This window comes from Tachysurus vachellii, chromosome 21 (assembly GCF_030014155.1).
Source record: "Tachysurus vachellii isolate PV-2020 chromosome 21, HZAU_Pvac_v1, whole genome shotgun sequence".
NCBI lineage: Eukaryota > Metazoa > Chordata > Actinopteri > Siluriformes > Bagridae > Tachysurus > Tachysurus vachellii.
This window is the reverse complement of record NC_083480.1, coordinates 14,198,843-14,222,603: the sequence shown is the minus strand read 5'-3', so window position 1 is coordinate 14,222,603 and position 23,761 is coordinate 14,198,843. Positions and strand designations below refer to the sequence as shown.

General features: G+C 36.9%; 3 protein-coding genes across 3 annotated transcripts in view; all 3 read left to right on the top strand.

Annotated features, from left to right (window-relative positions):
• LOC132864036 (hemicentin-2-like) overlaps positions 1-11,885 on the top strand; it is a 21,326-nt gene extending 9,441 nt beyond the window's left edge. Inside the window, exons 7-13 of the mRNA XM_060897241.1 lie at positions 931-1,188; positions 1,285-1,596; positions 1,725-1,955; positions 6,819-7,082; positions 8,578-8,913; positions 9,065-9,313; positions 10,230-11,885. Of these exons, the coding sequence (XP_060753224.1) occupies positions 931-1,188; positions 1,285-1,596; positions 1,725-1,955; positions 6,819-7,082; positions 8,578-8,913; positions 9,065-9,313; positions 10,230-10,336 (1,757 nt within the window). The 3' untranslated portion in view covers positions 10,337-11,885. The remainder of the gene's footprint in view (positions 1-930; positions 1,189-1,284; positions 1,597-1,724; positions 1,956-6,818; positions 7,083-8,577; positions 8,914-9,064; positions 9,314-10,229) is intronic.
• A 5,359-nt stretch (positions 11,886-17,244) lies between these two features.
• oxsm (3-oxoacyl-ACP synthase, mitochondrial) lies at positions 17,245-20,135 on the top strand. Its single transcript, XM_060857277.1, has 3 exons — positions 17,245-17,376; positions 17,818-18,861; positions 19,438-20,135. Exons 2-3 carry the CDS (start codon positions 17,849-17,851, stop codon positions 19,838-19,840), a joined length of 1,416 nt encoding a protein of 471 aa, XP_060713260.1. The 5' UTR covers positions 17,245-17,376; positions 17,818-17,848; the 3' UTR covers positions 19,841-20,135.
• An 831-nt stretch (positions 20,136-20,966) lies between these two features.
• LOC132837642 (cilia- and flagella-associated protein 20-like) lies at positions 20,967-22,794 on the top strand. The gene is made up of 5 exons (XM_060857412.1): positions 20,967-21,050; positions 21,414-21,493; positions 21,577-21,688; positions 21,882-22,070; positions 22,604-22,794. Exons 1-5 carry the CDS (start codon positions 20,967-20,969, stop codon positions 22,736-22,738), a joined length of 600 nt encoding a protein of 199 aa, XP_060713395.1. The 3' UTR covers positions 22,739-22,794.
• Positions 22,795-23,761: the final 967 nt, after the last annotated feature.

Here is a 23,761-nt window from a genome sequence, read left to right as displayed (position 1 = left end):
CCGCTAAAAATTAAAAATGGAGTCGGACCTGAAACTCACACTGCAACGACTACTCTGGGGGAAAAAAATGACACTGTCAGGCTCACTTCTAGAGGCTGACATCTTTTCGGGTTTCCCGCGGGTCACGGAAGTGGGAGGGGAAGGGAGTCGTTCTACTGGGATTGGGAAGGGATGGGATTTTCCCCAGTATTTTTTGCGGGATTGGGATGGGACAGGAATTTTTTTTGGGGAGTGGGACGGGAGAGGTTTGAAAATCCACTCCCGGTTCACCCTCTACCCTACATGTCATTTTGTAACATAACACAGTTGATAGAAATTTGATGTGGTTCTGAAACTTAATATTTAATATTATTTAATATTTCTTTTTTACCCAACTTGTCAATAGTGACACTCGATTCTCCTTTAGAAGATGTCCTTCAGAAAGGGCCAAAGGTTTTTGTTTGATCATTGCAACACTTTCAGTACAAATGGTGCATTTTTATGTCAGTCTTTGCATACAGTATATCTGGTAGAACGAATAGTGGCGTTTAATGGAGTCATGTTTGTTGAGATCTGTTTATAGTATATGGGAGTTTTCTCGTACGGAACGAGAACCTTGGAAAAGAATGTATTTCAGACTAAGAAATTGTTCTAAAATGTAATAGTTTATAAAGACTGTTGAGTGCATGTTTGTTTGTGTTGGTCTGAGCAGTGCTATATTCCATCTAATAATACAAAGGAAGCTCTGGGGTGAAAAGGTTTGTGTGTGTGTGTGTGTGTGTATGTGTGTTTCCTGATGTGATTTCCTTCCTGAAATGTTTTATCACTGAGCTCATGTTGTGTGTGTTTACTATTACACAAATAGTTGAAAACTGAAGGGGGGGGCTTGGACGGGGACGGGTTTCAGTATATAACAGATTTCTTTAATTTTTTGTTCTTTTTTTGATGCAGGTGCAGAGCAAGAATGTCCACTTTCCTTAAGCTCGCACCATGTGCTGGTGGAGTATGGTGAAACTGTGAACGTGAAATGTCTATCATCTGTGTCTAATGCAACACTGAAATGGAGATTCAGGGACACGGAGGTTAATAATGACACCTTGGTAATTGACTCTGCTTTGGATTACTTGGACTGGAATCTAAATGCAACGTGCTACGGAAATTTTGTGGGACTTGGTGGTTGTAGTAAAGATTTAAATATTACCATTTACAGTAAGTATGATTTCTCAGATTTTAGTTTGTCGTTGATTTACTTTTTAGAACAACTTGCATCTCATCATTCACTGTTTATTTTAATTTTTTATCCAGAACATCCAGAAAAGGTGTCCATCAGCATCAAAAATCACTCCGGGCCAATGATCGAAGGCAATAGCTATATGCTCCAGTGTGACGTACAAAACACTGGTCCTCTAGAACTCCTCACTGTGAACTGGAACAAAGTAAAAGGTCAGACGGGAAATGAAGATTTTATCAAGCCCAGGATTCTAGCTAATGAAAGTACGACACTCACGATCTCCCCGAGCAGAAACGATACATCGTACAGTTGCTCAGCAGAGCTGAGACTGGGAGAAAAAAACTCTCATATAATCCGATCAAATCCTCTCTACATTGAAGTTCACTGTAAGTGACAATTTGAAAAAATTAAATAAATTCCGGAAGTATGCTTAGATGATTTATTTACACCATGACATTCATATGCAACTCCTTTCATGGTGCTGTTTTCTTTGCTTTCTTTTTGTTCCATATAGACAAACCGACTATATGGAAAAATATACCAGGAGTGGTCCCCGTGTTTTACGGCTATTCGGAGAAGCTCTATTGTAACGCCAGTGGAAATCCAAAACCCACGATCACATGGTTCTACAAAAACAAACAAACAAGTGGCGAAAACCTGACGGTAAACGAGCAAGGAGTGTATACCTGCGTTGCAGACAATTCTGTTGGGAATGACACCAAAGTGATCAGTGTGGTCATAGAAGGTAAAAATACTCTCTATTATAACCTTTACTATTCAACATTAAAATATTTCTCTCTACATGTGCTTGACTTCGCAGGTTATTGTTTACTAATTGAATTCTGAAGAACACGCAGCCAGTAAGAACCCAGTAACAAAGAATAGGCCAGTTTACACAATTGTTTTTTAATCTGTATTAGTCATAGACTTTTCCAAATGTTCACTGAGACACTATTCCATGGAAAGGCCGACTTCTGAGTTACTAGACTATGAGCTCTGAGTAATTAAAGGGCTACAGTATCTAAGCTTTTGATGAGATATACTGCTTCAAGATATCAGCAATATATCACTCATATTATGCTGGAATTTGTAGTTAAAGTATGTCTTTATTGTGACAATTCGTGTGTAATATGACTTTAAAACACATCTAGGAAAGAACCCATATAGTACACACACATATTTATCCAGGTAATAGTGTTTACACTGTTAACATCCTAATGGCATCTCCTGCAGATTGTTTGCTAATAGGCAAGACACTTAGAGATCATAGTAGGGCTGGGCGATATGGCTGAAAACTGTATCACGATATCAGTGTTTCATATCGGTCGATATCGATAATTATTGATATTTTTTATGACCCATTTAAAATAAGGACCAGGAGAAAAATATATTACATTTAAACATTTTTATTTTAAACTTAACCTTCCTCTGATCATAATCCCCTCAGTTATTAAGACAGAAATGTCAACAACCAGGAAAACTCAAATAATTATAATGTAAACATAAGTCTAAAGTCACAATGAACACTTAACAATTATCTCTTAACATTTAAGGTGCAAAATGAAAGAAAAAGTAAGAAATGCTTAATAAAGTGTAATAAAATAGTGCATAATTTGCAGACGACTTTGGTCTGACTACGGTCACACTTATGATATCCAAAAAACTGCCGTACCGGCGCGCTGACTTTTCCTCTTTTATTTACAATTTCCTCACTTGCTGTGGCTCATTTTCTGCTCATCAGTCGCCGGTTACTGAAGAGGAATCCAGCAGACCAGCACGAGACAAAGATATGGTGCAAGCAAACTTGATACTGTTACATGATTGGATGTTAGCGTGTCATACCCTACATTGCTAGGTTACCAGAGAGCGAGTGCCGTTGTTAATGCAACCAAACTTGCTTTGCAATCTGTTTTCTTCCGACGAAGAATAAAAAATATTGAACGTTTTATCGAACACATTTTTTATTGATATCGATCACGTGTCTATCGCGATACATATCGTTATCGTTTTATCGCCCAGCCCTAGATCATAGTCATGTGTTACCTGCGTAAACATCACCCCAAAAAAGAAGGCTATGAATTTAGTAGCATGAAAGGATTTGGAGCTTGCGAGAACTTAAAGATTTCTCACCATGAAGTGATCACTGTATATTAGCCAGATCTGAGATATTGGGTTTTACGGTTATCACACCTCAGACACATCAGCAAATCCAAACTTCTAGTTCAGCAGAATTTAATTTAAGTCCATTACACCATGCATACCCAGCTGAAAAGATCATACATCGGGCTATAAACCTTGTGATATTGTTCTGGCACTACGGCAGAATATTGTTCTATGCTATGCTATATACTTTGATTAGCTGCATAATGGGTATGAAATTATGGTGCATTTAAGCCTTTTTTTTTGTCTTGGTGGCATGTAGTGGAAAAATATGAGTCTATCACTGCACACGGAGGCATGTTGTTGCTGATAAAGTTGTTGTTTTAATTGCATTTAACAAAAATCAGGTACTTTATTAACAAAAGAGTCAGTGATGATACCTGCAAAGTGTCTTGTGACGTAATTTATCAGAGTAATGATGTTTTATTATTATATAAATTGGAGGATATCGAGAGCTTGGTGGATCCAGTTAGAGAGGATGTGAATTATAATGATTATATGTAATAATGTACTTTATTACCAGTGTATATACATTGCGATCCCCCTTTCTCCCTCCTTCATGTTTATTCATGATGGACTTAAATAATTTTATTGTCATTTTAAAGAGGGATGTTTAGTCCAACGCACACTGACCCAGATACAGCGTAGATCAATTCTATCTAAAATAGTCAACTCTTCTGTTTTTTTTGTTTGTTTTTTTTCTTTCTTTTTTTTTTTTTTTTTTTTTTTGGTGTGTTTCCCAACACAGAGGATTACCTGCCCCTGATTGCAGGTTTTGTTGCACTCGTGGTGGTGATCATCTCAGTCTTCTTCGTCAGCATCTACACCATCTACTACAAAAACACCAAGATGGGTCACTACACCGTGGAGGGAGCCAAGCCCAAAGCTCAAAATGGCGACGTAGCACAGAACGGCAAAAACACCACGATTCCCATGAAGAAAATCCCGGTGTAGGGATGCGCTTTGAGTTATTTCGCTTTCTGTTATACAGACTACTGGCACTCAGTTGTGGATCAAGATATGGTGATCTTGCGAGTGGAGCGACGTTAACCTGCGATAACGGATACCTACCGGAGCGCTAGTTCGGGTCCGTGCGCCATCTAACATTCAGAGTCATCTACCATTTCATCTGCCATACATATCAAGACTCCAGTCTCATTTTTTAATGCATATCATCTCTTACACCATGAGAGATCTTGTTCTGTGCCAGAGGAGCCAATTTTATTTAAACTACTGTTAGCTCTGTCAGTAATAAAGAACTACTGCAGGTTTTGAAGCCAGTATCTAGTAAACATAGTCTTCTATTCAGAGACTTTTATTTTGCTATTCGTCATGTACTACAGTATGTGCTCTGAAATAGCACATGAACTATGTACCGTGCACTAACTTTAATGCAATCATGAATGCTTGTGAGGTTCTTTTATACCTCTTATTCAACCCAGTGCCTTAGAAAACACTGAAAAAAGTATATTTATTCTCACAAACTGTACATTATAAAATTTTGTTGATGTATATAGATATGTGAAATATCATTTCAGTCCTGAATGTCATGAACAAAATTGCACTTGGGCCTAATTTCCCATGTACCAACGAAGGAAGGAAATTCCTCATTACTTAACCTGTTTAAACAAGAGAAAAAGAAAAAAAAGCTAAAGGCTTTCCCATTGTCCTTAACAGTTTCCCTCCTGCCTTTGTGTTAACATGCTCAGCATACACTGTGTACATTTTATGAGAAAAGAATCTGCTGCCTTCTTCTCTAGCACTGTTTAATTCTTTTTAATTCTATCTGTATATATCATTCTTGTGTTTTTTTTTTGTTTGTTTTTTGTGTTAATGCTTTTATTGAGAGATTAAACATCAGTCTTTTTATATTAAAATTGTAGCGATGCTCATTTCTGTTTGTTTGCAAATTCACTTTCATTTGTGCTTCTAACGGAAAAGACATCCGTCAGTTATATTGAACGATTTTATATGAAAGATGTCAAGAAATTGTAGATTTGTATAGAAAAATGAAAAGAATCGATACATAGGCCAGTTATTAAATAATAAAACTTTATGTTAGGTCAGATTAAGGCTGGGCGAGATGATATAATATCAAAACCGTAATAAATTACGTCACAAATCACTTTTCTGGGATATCACGGGTATCATGAAACTTACCATACAACTCCACCTCCAGGGTTAGTCCTGGTAATAAGTAGCAGTTTTTTTGTTCCAAACATTTTACATCCTACCAGTTTTGTTTCTTTAAATATTTTATTTTTGTCAGATTAAACATACGTTTGTAGCTTAATCTTTTTTTTTTCAGTATGAAAAATGGCAAATCGTCCACCATTAGTTCAGGTAAGAATGGTGTTAGTGTTGTTTTATACCACCGTGCTGTTGATTTGTTGATTCTGATTGATCAGAAAGTGTTGATTTGATTAACTTGCAGTAACAGCAGCTCCAACATCAAGGTGTTTCACATGTCGATACTAACGCACCTATCTAACACGATTGTTTCCATAGAAACAGCTGTATGCACCACATAATTCAGGACTAACAATAAGTTCATTTAATAGGTGTTGTTTAACAAATGTAGATAGTTTGCAATGTCAGCACTTTGCGGTAATCAGGGCTAAAACCTTTCCACCTGTCTTAAACAAAACATTACAAAACAGCACTTAATGAATAAATATAAACTGGTAAAAAGTAACGTGTAATATATAAAATATAAATATTATAAATAATGATACAGAATGTTTGAACTGTTTATGTAATACAATAATAATAATAATAATAATAATAATAATAATAATAATAATAATAAAAGCTTCAGGATGTTTAGTGGCTTTGTGGTTAGCACATTTGGTTTGTACCTCCAGGTTTTGGGGTTTGGTTCCTGTTTCAGTGTGCATAGAGTTTGCTTATTCTTCATGTGCTTCACGATTACCTATGGGTTTCCTGCCCCAGTCTAAAGATACTGTATGTTGGCTGATTGGCATCTCATCCACGATGTGCCCTATGTCCTCTAGGATTGGCTCCAGGCTCCTAATGACCATGTGTAGAAAACAGATGGATAAAATCGTCAGTTTTAGGGTTTAGTATTAGTTTCATATAACATTTTATTTCTTCCATATTCACCTGGAAATTTTTAACACTCTTCAAATGCATCACTCCAAATCCAAATTCAAGAAATTATCAGTTTTCTGACTTTATGTTGTTGGATGTAAATACAACTAGCTTTAATTTCATATCAGATAGCTGATATTTTCTGTAAGAACTGTAATTGTTTAAATATAGAGACCTTAATTAATTAATTGACCGTGTTTAATTCTTTCTTATTTAACTGCCATAAATAAACCATAGTAAAACACTTTTGGAGGGAATGTCAATAAACTCCATTTAATACAATTGTTAAAGCTTATTTACTCAAATCTTTAGAATGACTCAGCGATTCTCTTCCTAGATGCTCGTTGCGAGCTGGTGCTCAGTCCTCCTGAACTGCTTGTGGAGTACGGAGCTTCAGCCTCAGTGGACTGTTCCACTGCCACTCCAAGCACCCATTTTAGCATGGGCTGGAAGGTGCCTCAGGGAGTAGTGCATGTGATGAAAGATGTCCAGCTCATCACCTGGAAGGTGGAAACCCTCATGCACTGGGACATACAGCCTATATGTTTTCTCAACCCATTGTCAACACAGTGTTTCGTGAAGCTCCCAGTAACTGTTTACAGTAAGAAGGTCTTTCTTACATCTATGTAGAGCTCAAATAACAGGTGGAAGATAAAAGCGAAATATACTACACGACCATCACACTCATATTTGGTTCTTCCCCAAAATCTGGCCTCAAAGTCAAGACACAGTCGTCTAAAAATGTCTCTGTAGGTTGTAACTTTATATTTTCCCTTCAGCAGAACTAAAAGGCTCAATCACTGTCCAGCATGACAATGATTCTGTGTACAAAACAAAAATCTCCATGAAGACATGATTTGAGAAGGTTGGAGTAGAAGAACTCAAGTGTCCTTCACAGAGCCCTGACTCTGACTCAACACCACTGAACACCTTTGGGATGAACTGGAACACCGTTTGAACCCCCAGACCTCCTCTCTCTTACATCACCAGTGTCTGATCCCACTGAAGCTCTTGTAGCTGAATGAACACTAATCCCCACAGCCACACTCCAATATCTAGTGGAAAGCCTTCACAGAAGAGTGGAGCTTATTACTATTGTGAAGGGGAATGAGATGTTCAACCTGCACATATGGGTGTGATGGCCATATAGTTGCTTTAAGACACTTCTGCTATATGCAGTATATTTATAAGGTGTGGTGAAAAAAGAGAGTAAATAAATAAATAAATAAATAAATAAATAAATAATAGCACTTCAAAAAGGAGAAAAAATAAAAATAAATAAAATAAACATGAAATACATTGATTTTATGAAAATTAATAGAAATAATATAAACTGGAAAAAAAAAGGCAAAAAAAAAAAAAAGGATTTAATTAATTAGCCAGTTTACTTTATACACACAGAAAGCATGCAATTGTTGGTATTATTGTGAGCCCAGCTGTTATTTTATGTAGTTGTGTAACATATTTACAACAAAAGCGTGTGTTTGAGACACAGTGTCTTTGTTGGTTATGCAAACGAGGACGTCTTGCATTAGAAGTGAGCACTTTGACAAACAATCCATTCAGGACATTTCCACAATTTCCGAATATATATCATGACACAGAGGTTTCGTGACAAGCTGCAATAAAGTACACTTATATATTTAAAATATATAAATAAATGACTTATATGATTATTTTATTTCTGATTTCTGAGAACAATTTAAATTAACACTGATTTAAAAAATAATTTTTTTACAGACATTTAGAAATAAAAACAAGAAAAGTAAAAAGCTAATTGTAAAAAAAAATATATATATATTTAAAAATATAAATTGTATGAGAAATGTCACAACATTCTCTGTTCTATCTTTCAGTCATATAAGGTAGAAAGAAAAGCTCTATTTTGAAGTCCACAAGAAAAAATAATTCACTCTCAATTAGACTCAAACGTACTCTGTAAAAAAGACCAGCTGAGATCATTAGCTTTAATAGGAAATTGTGTTTTAGTCACAGTTGGATGACATCCATGTGGACATCAGGGTTATTTATAACACAGTTTAAAAAAGATGGTTATAAGTAAGGAGAATTTTTAAGATGTTTTTCTTGCTCAACAGAGCTTCCAGACCGGGTGTCCATCAGCATCGTAGGTCACGAAGGGCCGATGATCGAAGGCAAACAGTATGAACTCCAGTGTGATGTTTACAACTTTGCTCCTGTTCACCTCCTCACTGTGAACTGGTACAAAGGACAACATCTAGTGGCAAAAACCTCATTTTCTGACTCCACCAAAACTCCGGTGAATCAGTCCACCAGATTCCACATGTCACTTAACAGAGATGACGATGGAGTTCGCTACTGGTGTGAGGCCGAGCTGAAACTGAGCAGGACGAGAGCTGGAGCTCAAACTCCTTTCGAAGTGGCATCACAGGTTCTTGGCCTTACTGTACATTGTACGTCTTTGCTTAAGCTCTTAACAAGTCTTCAACCGCCACACAATCATTTAAAGCAACTTCAATAACGAAATAATAATAATAATAATAATAATAATAATAATAACAGTAATTCTTCAGGAATTGTGAAGTACATCTCTGCTATCTTCAGACAGCCCACAGGTCAGCAGTGGAGTAGAGATCTTCAACGAGACAACCGAAGACATCGTATTGAACTGCACAGTGACGGCAAATCCTCCTCCGAGGTATACGTGGAACTCGACAAACCTGGGGAAGGAATTTAATATCGGACATCCAGTCCTCGTTTTATCGTCTCTAAGTTCAGGGAACTACACTTGCACGGCGTCGAACGGAATCGGCAGCGTCAGCAAACTGTTCATTGTTCAAGCCAAACCTAGAGGCGAGTAGAAAACGTTGTTCTGTGATGTTTAGTTTCAGCAAAAGTTCTAAAAGTAAAGGAAAAAGAATAACGGTCAAAAGTCAACAGAGATATTAACAACTCCAGAGATTATTACTCAATAGAAACAGATACAGTCTGTAGTCACTAAAGAGTGTTTCATGTCTGGATCTGCTGACACATCATGAGAGTTCATGTGAAGAACATAACAAGACCGGGCACGCTTTTATAGGAAAATATATCGATGAGAAGCAGCGTGAGGCAAAGCTGACCACGCTGAAGTTTTCAAATAACAATACCTTCTAAAAAAATCCCTCTATTCCTCTTACACCAAAATGTTTATATTTTGCTAACAGAAACACTACATCATTTTTATCCATTTATTTACTGTCCATTAAATGAGTCAAACATTCTAACAGAGATAAATAGTCGTCTCTATTATTAGTCTCTCTTTTGATGAAAAATGCTATTAAACGATAAATAAATAAAAACAATAAGCTATTAGAAAAAGTGGACAAATTTCCAAGCTGGTGTTATAGAAACATGCTTCGAGCCAACAGAATCAAGCAGTGCTAAGAGTAAATAATCTACGTCAGGGTTTTACAGGTTTAACAGCTTCGTCTGCTGATGCAGTTTATGTGTTAAATCAGAAGAGATTCATCACCCACGTGGTCTGACTCATATCTTCCTGTGACTAATTTCTGCTTCAATGCCCAGTTTCATTTTAAGCCACTTTGCTTTATATTGCTGTGTATAGTCCGTATTTCGCAAGACAGAGAATTATATATCTTAACTTTTCGACTGATTCCCAACCAACTGTAAAAAAAAATAAAATACAGCTTCTGATTCAGAATGTACCAATAAAATTCTGTATTTCTTGAAAAAAAAAGTAATAATGCATACGGCTTTTCTGTGACAGGTGGAAATCGTACCACTTTTTGGGCGATCGTCGGACCCTTTGTCGGACTGGCTGTGGTGATGATCGTTGGCTACGTGTTGGTCAAAAAGAGGACTATCAAGAAATGAGACTTCACAGATGATTTTTAAAAAAATATGAGCGATTACATACACAGGAAGATCACCTGAATTCACCACTTCAAAGACAATCATTTGACAAGGTTGCGTTTGATTCAACACCGGTGACTTCATCGTGTGAGTAAGCACCATTGTGCCGGATGGAAAAGCTACACTTAGAGAATGAAGATCCATCTAAAAACCCCAAAGGGCTTTTTAGTTTTACAAAATACTTTGGGAAAATACTTTTAAGAAGATCCGATTATCTTTTCAAGATCACTTGTTTAAAGAGTTTATGGGCAGGTAGATCCATATCTCCATGTTTTTACTGTGAATGTGCCTCAGGCGGCCTTGGAGACGGCAGTACTTGAGCCGAGCGTTTGCCCTGTTTTTTTTTTTTTTTTCGCTTTTTTTTTCTTTAACGTTTATTTTTATTTTGTAATACTCGATTTTATTTATCTTGTATTGAATTCATTATTTATTAGATGTGTATTATTATCTAATGTGTCTCGTCTGGTTTCAGGCTTGTTTAACCAAAGTTGCTGTAAGTGTGTAGATATAACCAGTCAGTTTGACTCCAGCTTTCTCACTTTATCTCAATTTCTTGTTTTTTCGTGTTCCGTTAATCAAAAGTTAACTCTAAACTCTATCGAATCAAATCATTTCAGTAACGAATCATTGTAATTACGATTCTCGACTTCTCTCAGAACTTCCGATCGGGTGGGAATTTCTCCTGCGGTTCTTTATACGTTCGTTTCTATACGTTTATAGCGAGTGACTCACTTCTTCTTAGGTCTGTGCTGCTGAGCCTGTTCGTAACACCTCATTTAGAGAAACTCTTCCAATGTATTTAACATACTGTCATTTTTTTAGTGTATTGTATTGTATTTAGAAGTAAAGTAACCTTCTATTCAACTGTGGATCTTTTCCATATGCTTTATTTAATCCAAATCTTACCTAAATACTAATGTGCAGAAGAACGTACTTTTTTAATCAAGTACGCCTTCCACAAAGGTCACTTTATAGCGTACACATATTTACTGACTGTAGCTCGGCTGCCGCTGTGTACGGTACGCGCTAAGCCTGTCGTTCAGCAGATATTATTTGGGAGATTCTAGCATAGCAATGAGACTGAAATGATAATGTGTGTTGCAGGTAGTTTTTCAGACATACCTACCTTGTTGCTCATTTGTTTCATTTCCCCTGAGGAACTGCTGCACCTTTTTTTCCTTGGAAGTGACATTGAAGTTTTCCAAATCCCAGCAAGGCACACTTTAAGATGTGAATCTTAATATGTGAAAGATGTGAATACTTCTGAAAAGTACTTGATCTTTTTGTTTTTCATGTATTTTTATGGTTTTAGCTGTTCATCGTAGGTCAGAAAGTTGTTTGGTGTGCACTAGATAGTTATACATCATCACAGCATTGCATTAAAGTATTAACGTGATCACGATGCAAAAGGAAAGAAAAGAATTTTTTGTCTTGTATTTTTTAATCTTTTAGAGTTAGAAAATTGGTTACTCAGTTTATTTGAAATATTCTGCTAAATAAAATACTGTTATTGTTTTGTTTTTTAAAGAGTCTCTGTGTTATTTTTATTTGTGTTGTGGAACAAACGTGACTCGAGGGATTATAGCACATTCCTGTTTGTTTTTAAGTTTAAAACTCACTCCCAAAAAGGAGGCAAAATAGACTTGCCTTTTTAGTTTCCGGGGTACAATACATTAACACAATCATTCATGGCTAAGGGCAATTTATCCTTATCAAGCCACCCACTGACACATATTTAGAAGATGGAAGGAAACACACACACACTCACACACATACACTCTCACACACACACACACACACACACTCACACACACACACTCTCACACACACACACACACACACACACACTCACACACACACTCACACACTCACACACACTCTCACACACACACACACACACACACACACACTCACACACACACTCACACACACACACACACACACACACACACTCACATACTCACACTCTCTCTCACACACACACACTCACACACACACACACTCACATACTCACACTCTCTCTCACACACACACACTCACACACTCACACACACACACACTCACACACACACACACACACACACACACACACACACACACACACACTTCCTACAAACTCCTTATTTAACATGGGAGCAGCTGCAATCCCTCATGATCCCATTACATTTTCTAGCTTCTTCTCACATTTTTAATTGATAAACTTTACCTTAGCAATAAAAAGTAAAAATGAAATTAAAGAAAAGGTGAAAGTGAAATTTGAAGTGATTTATGTATTTTTTATAAAAAATGAGCTTTATGCTTAAAATAATAAAGTGCATTAATGGAAAACTGGAATCATTTCCAGGAACAAACATTTTCCAGGAAATGATTCCAGATTTCCGTTAGTTGATTCTGTTAGTTCACTTGCACCTGATTCTTTGCAAGAGTCTTTATGACTAATGACATTCCAGACATACCATAGTAAGCCATTAATGCTGGAAATATTCCCAGAGTTTAGTTTGGTATTGATTTAATGCATGTAAAAGAAATGAAAGTATGAGAGTAACACTCATAGCCACAGGAAGCACACCTGGGTGTTACCATGGTTGGAAATGACATACATTTCTGAAACAGTATATTGTGAGGTCTAATTTACTATGAACTATGAACTAAGAACTAGAATACAATAAACACAAGAATGTAAAAATGTAAGTTAAAAAAACGCTAAATAATCCGTTGTCTTTGTGTGGATTATTCCTCCAAATATATAATCTATATTCCTCAGACAGGAATATATTTTATGATAAGTATAACTAATAACTAGCAATGCTAGCAGTGGTTTAGTGGTTAGCATGTTTGTTCACACCTTTAGGTTTAGGGGATTGATTTCCACTTCATATACAGTATATGTTCTGGGACTGTTCCCAAATTGCGTTGCTCTGATCCTTGGTACAGGACTTATTGTCAGATCTTCTGAAGATCCAAAAGTACCTACTGCTTTTTCTCTTGCTGGATGATTCGTCGCTGTCATTGGCAAACGATCAAAAAAGGATTCTGTCTGCTGCTCTTACTGGTGTCAAAACTGTTATTCTGAAACTGCTCTGATCCATCTACCCCAGTTAGGTTTACATGGATACATGACAGCACCAGAACGACAATACAATTACGGTTGGACCTTATTGACTCTTTATCAGACCTCTTCAAATCCTGAGTTGTAATTGTGATCTTTTTACTTTGCTTTTATTTATTTTATTTCCCAATGCATTTGGATTTTTTTTCTGGTTCTGCTGTAAATAGATATAAATAAATCTAAAATGTTTAATAAATAAACAATAAAAATAATGTTCTCCCAAGTTCAAAGACATGATTTGTAGGCTCATTTACATCACTAAATTGTCCTTAGTGTGTGCATAGTTGTGGGATGTGGTAGCTTAGTGGTTAAGGTGTTGGGCTACCAATCGGGAAGGTTGTGAGTTTGATTCTTACGTCCACTAAACTGCCACTGGTGGGCCCCTGAGCAAGTCCCTTAACCATCAATTGCTCAGTTGTATAAAAATGAGATAAAAAAAGAATGTAAGTCGCTTTGGATAAGGGCGTCTGCTAAATGTAAATGTAAATTGTCCCCTGAGATGGCTTGCCACCTCATCCAGGGTGGTCCTTTGCATTTTGCCCAGATCCCACAGAGAGAGTCTCCGGGGTCTCTGCAATCCACTGTAAGATACAGTAAGTGCTAAAGAAACTGGATAGATACAACAATAATAATAGATATAAAACATCATGAAAAAATTTTCAGCTGTGACATTTTGCCCTGTATCTATCACTTCAATTCGTTTGTCAGTCTTAACATATTCACAGAGCAGTTTTAAGGGAAGTAGATTTAGACTGATGTAGATTAGAATCTCTGCTGAATGACAGTACTATAGTACTATACTCAAAAGGGAACCCAGGGTACGGTGGGTTAAAGGGGTGTAAGTTGTGATCAAACTGCAAAGCAGAGACTCCAGTCGGTCTAGTTAAGACATCGTAACTAAAACTGACAACCAGAAGGTATCATCTGCACAAGGCTGCTGTATTCTGAGCTAGTTTATACACTTACAGCAAAGTAGATGCAAGAACAATGTGATTTACTGCAAAAATAGACCTGCGTAGGAGAGGAAACAACAGTCAATAGCTTGGCTCAAGAGTTTCCACTGTTCTGGTGTATCCACATGTTTACAATCTCCAAAATGCTTTGATTTTCTAAATCCATGGAAACATGTTATAGGAAACACATGCATTTCCGAACATTACGTTCAGTTTGCCAGAACAAAATGTGGAGTAGAGTTTGCAGTAAGATGAAACCAGAGAACAAACATGTGGAAGTGATTATGTATTTCATCAGCTCTAGCTTGGCTTGTGGAATCACAGGACAAGCAAAGCTACAAAACCTAGAGACGACGTCTAACGGTGTATTTACTATTTAGAGACGTATTGTGCTTCTTTTTCTTTTTACGTACTACAGTATATAATTTATGTTTTGCCTGTAAATTCATTGTGTAATGCAATTGCATGATTATAGCCTTCAAATGAAATACTAAAAAAAAAACTGATCTGGTTGTGCTCGAGCAGAGGGTGGGTTGTCATAGCAACATGGCTGAAGAGAAGATTATTTTTGGCCAGAACTTACTGAAAAACAAACTGCTGGGGGTCAAAGTGAAGTGTGGGTGTTTTGTAAGTAAAAGAAAATGAAAAAGAACATGAAAATGAACACTATGAACAAACAGAGACCAACAGAGACCTCTAAAGGCAGTTGTCATACGTTGTAGCTTTAATACTTAATATTAATGTAATATTAATAGCTTTAAAGTTTAATACTTTCGTACTTGACAAAAATAAATGATCAATCTAGAAGATACTAGGAGAGAGTGATGAATAGAAGAAAATGAACTGAATGAATGTGTTTTCTAGAAGTTTTTTAAACGATTTAATGCATTAAGACAGTAAAACCGACTGATGAATTAAGTACAAGTATAATCAAGTTAGATTTAAGATCCTAGGAGACAGATGTAAAAGTGTTTTTTTTTTTTGACAGCTAAAACCCTTGGTATAGGATCACATAGGTTATGTTACGTGAAGAGAAAAAACCCAACGCAGTGGTACCTCGCTGGATTTTTTTCCTAAAAGTAGTTAGTACATAAGACTTGCACCTCTAAGGATTAGGGATTTGATTACCACTTCCTCCCTTTGTTTTGGTGGTGTCCTTCAGGAACATTGGCATCACTATACTGTCTGTACTGTGTCTAAATTAGTATGTTTGTGTGATGAGTTGGCACCCTGTCCAGGATGTCTCTCAACTCCAACCACCATGTGACTCTGTAAAGGAAAAATGGTACAGAAAAAAATTATTTCATCATATTGAACAGTGAGGTGTAGAGTTGGATATGAATCAGTGTTATTCTTTCAGTGGTTTCCACTTGCACAGGATCATAATCCTCCAAAAATATCTAACGTTTTCAGGATGACTGTGTTCAGAAATAACGATTGTCTACTGCAACTTCCTGCAATTGGTGGTGAAGCTCAAGCTGCAGCTTCAGTTTATGATATATATATAAAGATCTGTGTCAACATTCTACTAAAAATGAACACTAGTTTTATCACTTCGTCCACCTTATTTCTCATTTCATTTCATTTATTCTCAGGTAATGAAGATGAAGGTCTTTACGAGTCTTTATTTCCACAAACAACATGAATAAACTCATCGTTAAAAGACAAAACAAACCAGCAAACATTTACAGCATTTAGCAGACGCCCTTATCCAGAGCGACTTACATTTTATTTCATTTCTTTTTTTTATACAACTGATCAATTGAGGGCCTTGCTCAGGGGCCCAGCAGTGGCAGCTTGGTGGAAGTAGGAATCAAACTCACAACTTTCTGATTGGTAGCCCAACACTTGCCATTAGGAAGTTTTAGGACCTGTTAGGACCTACGTTAGGAATCGTTTGAAGTGTTAGGAACCTGTTAGGAACTGATTTCCAGTCCATCTACCGCAGGATGCGGCCACCACATCACATAGATACATAGATACATTAGGAACAAAGCTATGTCTGACAAAATAAGTGCCATTAGGTAGATAAAAAAACTGTAAAAGACGGGAACTTAAATAAGATGACTATTAAACACTTGTATAAGGGGATGACAAAAAAAAAAATGTGGTTGAAGTAACTGATTACAGTGCCCTCTGGTGGTAGTATACAGTTGTGGTAGTTTTTTTTTTTTTTACAGCCTACACACTGCTTTTACATTGGAATTATGGTTCATGCACAAATATAAAACATTTCCCAAGTACTACATTTATAACCATTCATAGCATTAAGACATATCCGAACTGAATAAATGACAACAGCTGATTTTTAGGGCCAAATACTTTCAGATTTAGCTAGCTAGCTAATGTTAGCTTATGCGGTCCTGAATGACGTCACAAGTTGGGAGTTAAGAAAAAAGAAAACACACAGGGAGCAAAGTGCTGGTGAATTGTCTTGTTTTTGAGGGAATATAAGGAGATTTATGAAATGTAAAACGTTTAAAACTGAGATACTTGTGTAAATTCCTGAATTCCTGAAATTTCTGAATATTAAACACAAGCAACTCAGCTTTTTTTTTTTTTTTTTCTGCAATTCACATCATCTAACATTAAAAATGTGGTTTTATTTATTTATTTATTTATTTATTTATTTTAAAAAAGCAATTAAAGAAAAGTAGCCAATTAGATTCCGGATTATTTATTCATATTTACTTGTCAGGTTAGAGACCTTTATTTTAACTTTGACTTTTATTTTGAATTATGACACGGTTCTGTTTCCCGGAAACGATGTAACCGGTTCCGTCCTAAATCAAACACTAGAGCACTATGTAGTGTGTAACGACAGCGCAAGAGTTACCGTAAAATGTTGTGATTTTAACCCCCTACATTAAGTGCAGTGTGAATAAATGAGACACCGCCGGTGTGTTCCGCTGCCTGGTAGCCGTGATAAATACAATGAGGTAAATAAAGGAGTTGTTTAACCTGCTAGGTTTAAGGTCATAGTACGAGTGTGTGTTAGTACAGATTTTATTTAACCCTGCAACACATTATTAAGTATCTTTTGTTGACTTATCAAAACTACGATTACTAAGTATATACAATTTAGGTGTATAGTCTGTATACCTGCTAATTTATGCAGATTTATGCAGATATCTAATCAGCCAATCATGTGGCAGCAGTGTCATTCATAAAATCATGCATTTCATGTTCATGTCAATCATCAGAATGAATAAAAAGTGCAATCTGTGTGATTTTCATCATAACATGGTTGTTCAGTGCCAGATTTCAGAAACTGTTTATCTCCTATACAGACTCTGGAGTTTATTCAGAAAAAAAAAACTGTGCCATATAACCTGAAATAAACTCAATTAACATTATAATGTCAACATGTTTTGGGTTAGTTTTTAGGTTCCAGGGTCTCAGAGGTGAGAAATGTCTTTGACGTGTTGGCAGAAAGTACCGGTGAGGCTGTACACCAGAGTGCTGTCCAACACCAGAGTGCCGTCCATCACCACAGTGCTGACCTGCAAGGGTGTACAAACTTTTGAAAGGCATAACAGTGAACACAGCCGTAGCAAATGTCTCCGGAGAGTGGTCATTACTGGAATTGGACTTGTGTCTCCACTGGGGACGGGAACAGCTCTGGCCTGGGAGCGTCTGATCTCTGGAGAGAGCGGAATCGTGGCCCTGGACCCGGACGAGTACAAAGCAGTGCCGTGTAAAGTAGCGGCTCGAGTTCCTCGAGGACACGCAGAGGGAGAGTTTAAAGAAGAAAAGTTTGTTTCACGTGGAGAGATAAACAGCATGTCTCAGGCAACAGTGATGGCCCTCGGTGCTGCTCAGCTGGCCCTACAGGACTGTGGATGGTATCCCAGAACCCCTGAGGAGCAGCTGAGCACAGGGGTAGCTGTAGGCATGGGCATGGTGCCTTTGGAGGAGATCGCTAACACCGCCGCTGCTTTTCAGACACGTGGCTACAGCAAAGTGAGTCCCTTCTTTGTCCCTCGCATCCTGGTCAACATGGCCGCCGGGCACATCAGCATCAAGCACAAGCTGAAGGGACCCAACCATGCTGTGTCCACTGCCTGCACCACGGGGGCTCACGCCATCGGAGACGCAACTCGCTTCATCATCCACGGAGACGCCACAGTGATGCTCGCTGGAGGAACCGAGGCATGCGTCAGCCCCCTGGCCTTAGCGGGCTTTGCACGTGCTCGGGCTCTGAGTACCAGTTGGAACGAACAGCCCAAGCTTGCATCTCGACCCTTTCACCCGGACCGAGAAGGGTTTGTGATGGGTGAAGGTGCAGCTATGCTGGTTCTGGAGGAGTATACGCATGCTGTAGAGAGAGGAGCACGGGTTTACGCCGAGGTGCTGGGATACGGACTCTCAGGAGATGGCAGTCACATCACGGCCCCTTCTGCAGATGGAGATGGAGCTTTCAGGTAGTATGGTGAATATATATATATAGTGTGCTTACTAACTTTTGCGATTGTTATACAGCATTGTTAGACAGTAACTACAAATTGATAACTTTATGCTCTTTAATATATGAAATACTTTTGCTGTAGCATAAAGCAAAGTAAAGCATTTCAGGATGTGCTGTTACAGGAAAATAATCTACACTGGTGAGGACAAACTCTTTCTCTGACTGTTTTCCTGTAATGGCACACCCATGTTTTATATGTTTTATCCTGTAATGGCACACCCATGTTTTATATAGTGTTTTATATATATAATATATATAATATATATTATATATAAAACCAACAAATATCAGCTATTAAGTACTCTTAAATATTTGCTTTAAAATATGCTTAAAAAATGCTTTAAAATATTTTAGAACAATGCCTTGAATAATATAAAAAAAAATCGGTCAAATCTGTAAGATAAATTATGAATATTTATTTATATGAAAAAATGTGGTCAAATTTGTAAAGTACTGATACCTAACCTTTCTATTTTTAGTACAAATTTCATGCTAACTCTTGTTAATAACACTTATTTACTTTTTGCACCAGGTGCATGTCCGCGGCTCTGCATGACGCTGATGTGTCTCCATCAGAAGTGACGTATGTGAATGCTCATGCCACTTCTACACCCCTGGGAGATGCTGCAGAAAACACTGCCGTCAAAAGACTCTTCCAGCAGCACTCACAGTCTCTTGCTGTTTCCTCCACTAAAGGGGCCACAGGGCATCTTCTTGGAGCAGCTGGCGCTCTAGAGGCAGCATTCACAGCACTCGCGTGCTACCATGCAATCCTTCCTCCAACTCTGAACCTGGACCGAACCGAGCCGGAGTTTGATCTGAACTACGTGCCCTGTGCTGCCCAGCCCTGGAAGACAGGAGGCAGGAGAGTCGCACTCACAAACTCTTTTGGTTTTGGAGGCACAAATGCCTCTCTGTGTCTTGCCAGTGTGTGAGATCTAATGAGTGATTCACTGTCAGCTGTGAATGAAGGCCAGAAGCAATGAAGGCCTGAGTAAGATAAAACTCCTGAATGAAGTGCCACCATGAGAAGAGTGTGTGAGGCTTTATCGAGACCACAGTGTCTCGATAAAGTAAACATGTCAAATATAAAACATTTAACATGTCAAATATAAAATTATTTGCTTTCTTGAACACTGTTCTTGTGCTGTAATATTTGATGCCCTGGATGTTACAGGGAAGCAAAACATATGGAATAAAACGCAAGGAAGATAAATACAATAACAATTATATGGATGTTTTTTTTTTTATTTAAAGACACCCAGTACATACAGCATCAGGTCTAAATATTGAAATAATAAAGAATGCATGACAGACAGACAGACAGATAGATAGATAGATAGATAGATAGATAGATAGATAGACAGACAGACAGACAGACAGACAGATAGATAGATAGATAGATAGATAGATAGATAGATAGATAGATAGATAGATAGATAAAATAGATAGATAGATAGATAGATAGATAGATAGATAGATAGATAGATGAAGACAGATAGATAAAATAGATAGACAGACAGACATAGATAGATAGATAGATAGATAGATAGATAGATAGATAGATAGATAGATAGATAGATAGATAGACAGACAGACAGATAAATAGATAGACAGACAGACAGACAGACAGACAGATAGATAGATAGATAGATAGATAGATAGATAGATAGATAGATAGATGAAGACAGATAGATAAAATAGATAGACAGACAGACAGACATAGATAGATAGATAGATAGATAGATAGATAGATAGATAGATAGATAGATAGATAAAATAGATAGACAGACAGACAGATAGATAGATAGATAGATAGATAGATAGATAGATAGATAGATAGATAGATAGACGGAAATTTGGAGATTTGTTGAGCATGCGATTCTGATTCTGATTCTGATTCTAGTCTTTTGTTTTGGAACGTCACTCGGATTTTGTTGCTACCCGAAGCGGTTATTTAAGGCACAAGTTATTTAAGCGGTTATTTAAGGCACAAGTTAAGAGCGAATCGCTGTAAACAGAAGTGATTTATAAAACAGATCATTTAGAACATTTTACATTATGTTTAAAAATACATTTCAAAGCGGGTTCTTGTCCATTTTGTACAGCATCGGAAGCAAACCTCTACTAATATGGGATAAACAGGTAAACTTCTGCTCAGGCACCAAATAACCATCATTTATCTCATTTAGTTCGCTTTTATTATTATTATTATTATTATTATTATTATTATTATTATTATTATTATTATTATTATTATTACTGATAATCATTTAGTTCGACTGATATTATTAATTTCTAAAACTAAAGCACCAGATATGTCCAGATGGACATATTTTTAATTTTACTAAAGTGTTTAATACAACAGACACATTGCAAGCTGTCTGTAATCTTACACACAGTTGTAATACAAACTCACTATCATGACACTAACTGTAGAGATATATCTCTCTTAATAGCTTTATCTGTCCCTGTATCTCTATATATTTATTTAAACTGTACTTTCAGGTGAGAAATGGACATATAAAGCGCATTACAGACAACGACATCCAGTCACTAGTGCTTGAGGTAGAAGGAACCAATGTCTGGTAAGCATTAAGACGTAGCTGCAACTCAGTTTCCTGTTCATTCATTAGGAATTGAATCATTTCTGTCTCTCTCACTTTCACAGCACGACCTACATCACATGCCCGCAAGATCCAAAGAAAACCCTGGGCATCAGACTTCCCTTCCTGGTCATGATAATCAAGAATCTAAAGAAAGGTTTTGCATTTGAAGTTCAGGTAAGGAAACCTGGAGCCACACCAAATAACATCTGACAATTGGTGCTTCCTGTTCCCTGCTGATTTTAAAGAAACAAGAGCACCACTGAGCAGATGTTACTTTCCATTTCAGCAATCAGTAATTACACGCCTGCTAAGTGTTTTGTGTGTGCATGATACTGTATCTCAGAAATGCTCATTTGTCTTGTCTCAGGTGTTGGATGATGCTAACGTGCGGCGGAGATTCCGAGCCAGTAGCTACCAGAGAACCACACGGGTGAATCCCTTCATCTGCACCATGCCCATGTGGCTGGATAAAGGTTGGAACCAGATCCAGTTCAACCTGTCCGACTTCACAAAGAGAGCTTACGGCACCAACTACATCGAGACGCTGCAAGTACAGGTAGCAAAACGTCTTCACTATACTCAAAATAGCAGCCTGTACGTCAGTCATTATCCTAAACGTAATCTTTAATAACATCAAGGAGATGTTTGGTAATGCATTTCTGAGAAGGTGTTCAATTTTATTTTAATCATGTTGGTCAATTTACACTTTTATGCTTCACAGTTCCCTACATTTTTTTCCCCTACAATTTGTATTCATTTGATACCATCGTAAATTTTCGGGAGTAAACATTTTATATTATGTTCGTTCTCACAATGACCTTAAATTACATTAGAAATTTCTCTTTTTATTTTATTTGATTCAGTTCATCTTTGAGTTGCTTTGCTATATATTTCTTTGGTACATTCAGCAAAATATTGTGCTGATTTAAAGGACAATAACATTACTATAACATTAAATCTAACCCAAATCTATGAATAAGAGTGTACTTGCGCTCATGACAAACTTAGGACAAATAAGTACGTCAGTTATATTTTTGAAGTTTTTCTGCATTTTACTGATCATCAATTACTTTATCAATCATCTTCCAGATCCACGCAAACTGCCGCATAAGAAGAGTGTACTTTTCTGACAGACTGTACTCGGAGGACGAGCTGCCAGCCGAGTTTAAACTCTATTTGCCGGTACAAAACAAAACAAAGGTGAGTCCATGTTCACAAGCATGAGCTCTTCCTCTAGTGCACCACCATTGTTACACATTCTAAGCATTATTTTATACACCAAGCACGATTTTAGTAAAAAATATAACACATTGAGACGTGCTGTTATACAGTTCTAAAAGGAACGGTTCTATAGAAAACAGTGGTTCAATCGCTTGCTTTATATGCAATCTGGATTCCAAAAATAGGTCTTTTTAGAGAACTATATTGAAATGTTCATTAAAAAGAACATCATATTATTGTTAGTATTATTATTATTATTATTATTATTATTATTAGTAGTAGTAGTAGTAGTAGTAGTAAGAGTAGTTATAATAATAATAATAATAATAATAATAATAATAATAATAATAAATACAGCACATTCTAAAACAGTATAAATAGATTTCAACAAAAACAACATTGTTCTGACAAAATAGTTCACAGCAAACTCCTCCCATTGACGTGTTTTTTATCATTTCAGTTTAAAATATTTCACAAAATGAACAGATCAACTATTTAATTTTTATTCTTTTATTTATTTTTAAATCTGTCATTCATAAACACATCATTTCAAAACTTGAAAATAAATACAAAATAAAAATAAAAACTTCATAGAGATACAGTGATTGGGCAGTGATGGCTCAGGTGGTTAAGGCTCTGGGTGTTTGTTCAGAAGATCTGGGTTCAAGCCTCAGCACTGCCAAGCTGCAACTTTTGGGCCCTTAAGCAAGGCCCTTAACTCTCTCTGTTTTAGTGGTGCTGTTTCATGGCTGAAACTGTGCTCTGAAACCAACCTCAAAAGTTGAGATCTATTCTATTAAAATTTCAGAAATGAATGCCACTCATTTTACTGTACGCATTCTTTGAATTATAGAACCATTTTTGATGGGTTAGGGGGTGAGGCGAAGGTAAGACGGTGCAAGTTCAGAACCCCAGGCATCTACTGTATCAGATCGACGGTAGGTTGTTTGATCATCAGGTTGATCATTTTCCTATAACAGGATGCTCTGATGTGTTTTATTGCTCTTATGCCACTGCAGTTGTATT

Coding starts and splice junctions, on each gene's coding strand:
- oxsm (XM_060857277.1), top strand. CDS start 17,849: ATGTCTTTGACGTGTTGGCAGAAAGTACCGGTGAGGCTGTACACCAGA. Junction 18,862..19,437: donor GATGGAGATGGAGCTTTCAG/GTAGTATGGTGA, acceptor TTTTTGCACCAG/GTGCATGTCCGCGGCTCTGC.
- LOC132837642 (XM_060857412.1), top strand. CDS start 20,967: ATGTTTAAAAATACATTTCAAAGCGGGTTCTTGTCCATTTTGTACAGC. Junction 21,494..21,576: donor GTAGAAGGAACCAATGTCTG/GTAAGCATTAAG, acceptor TCACTTTCACAG/CACGACCTACATCACATGCC. Junction 21,689..21,881: donor GTTTTGCATTTGAAGTTCAG/GTAAGGAAACCT, acceptor GTCTTGTCTCAG/GTGTTGGATGATGCTAACGT.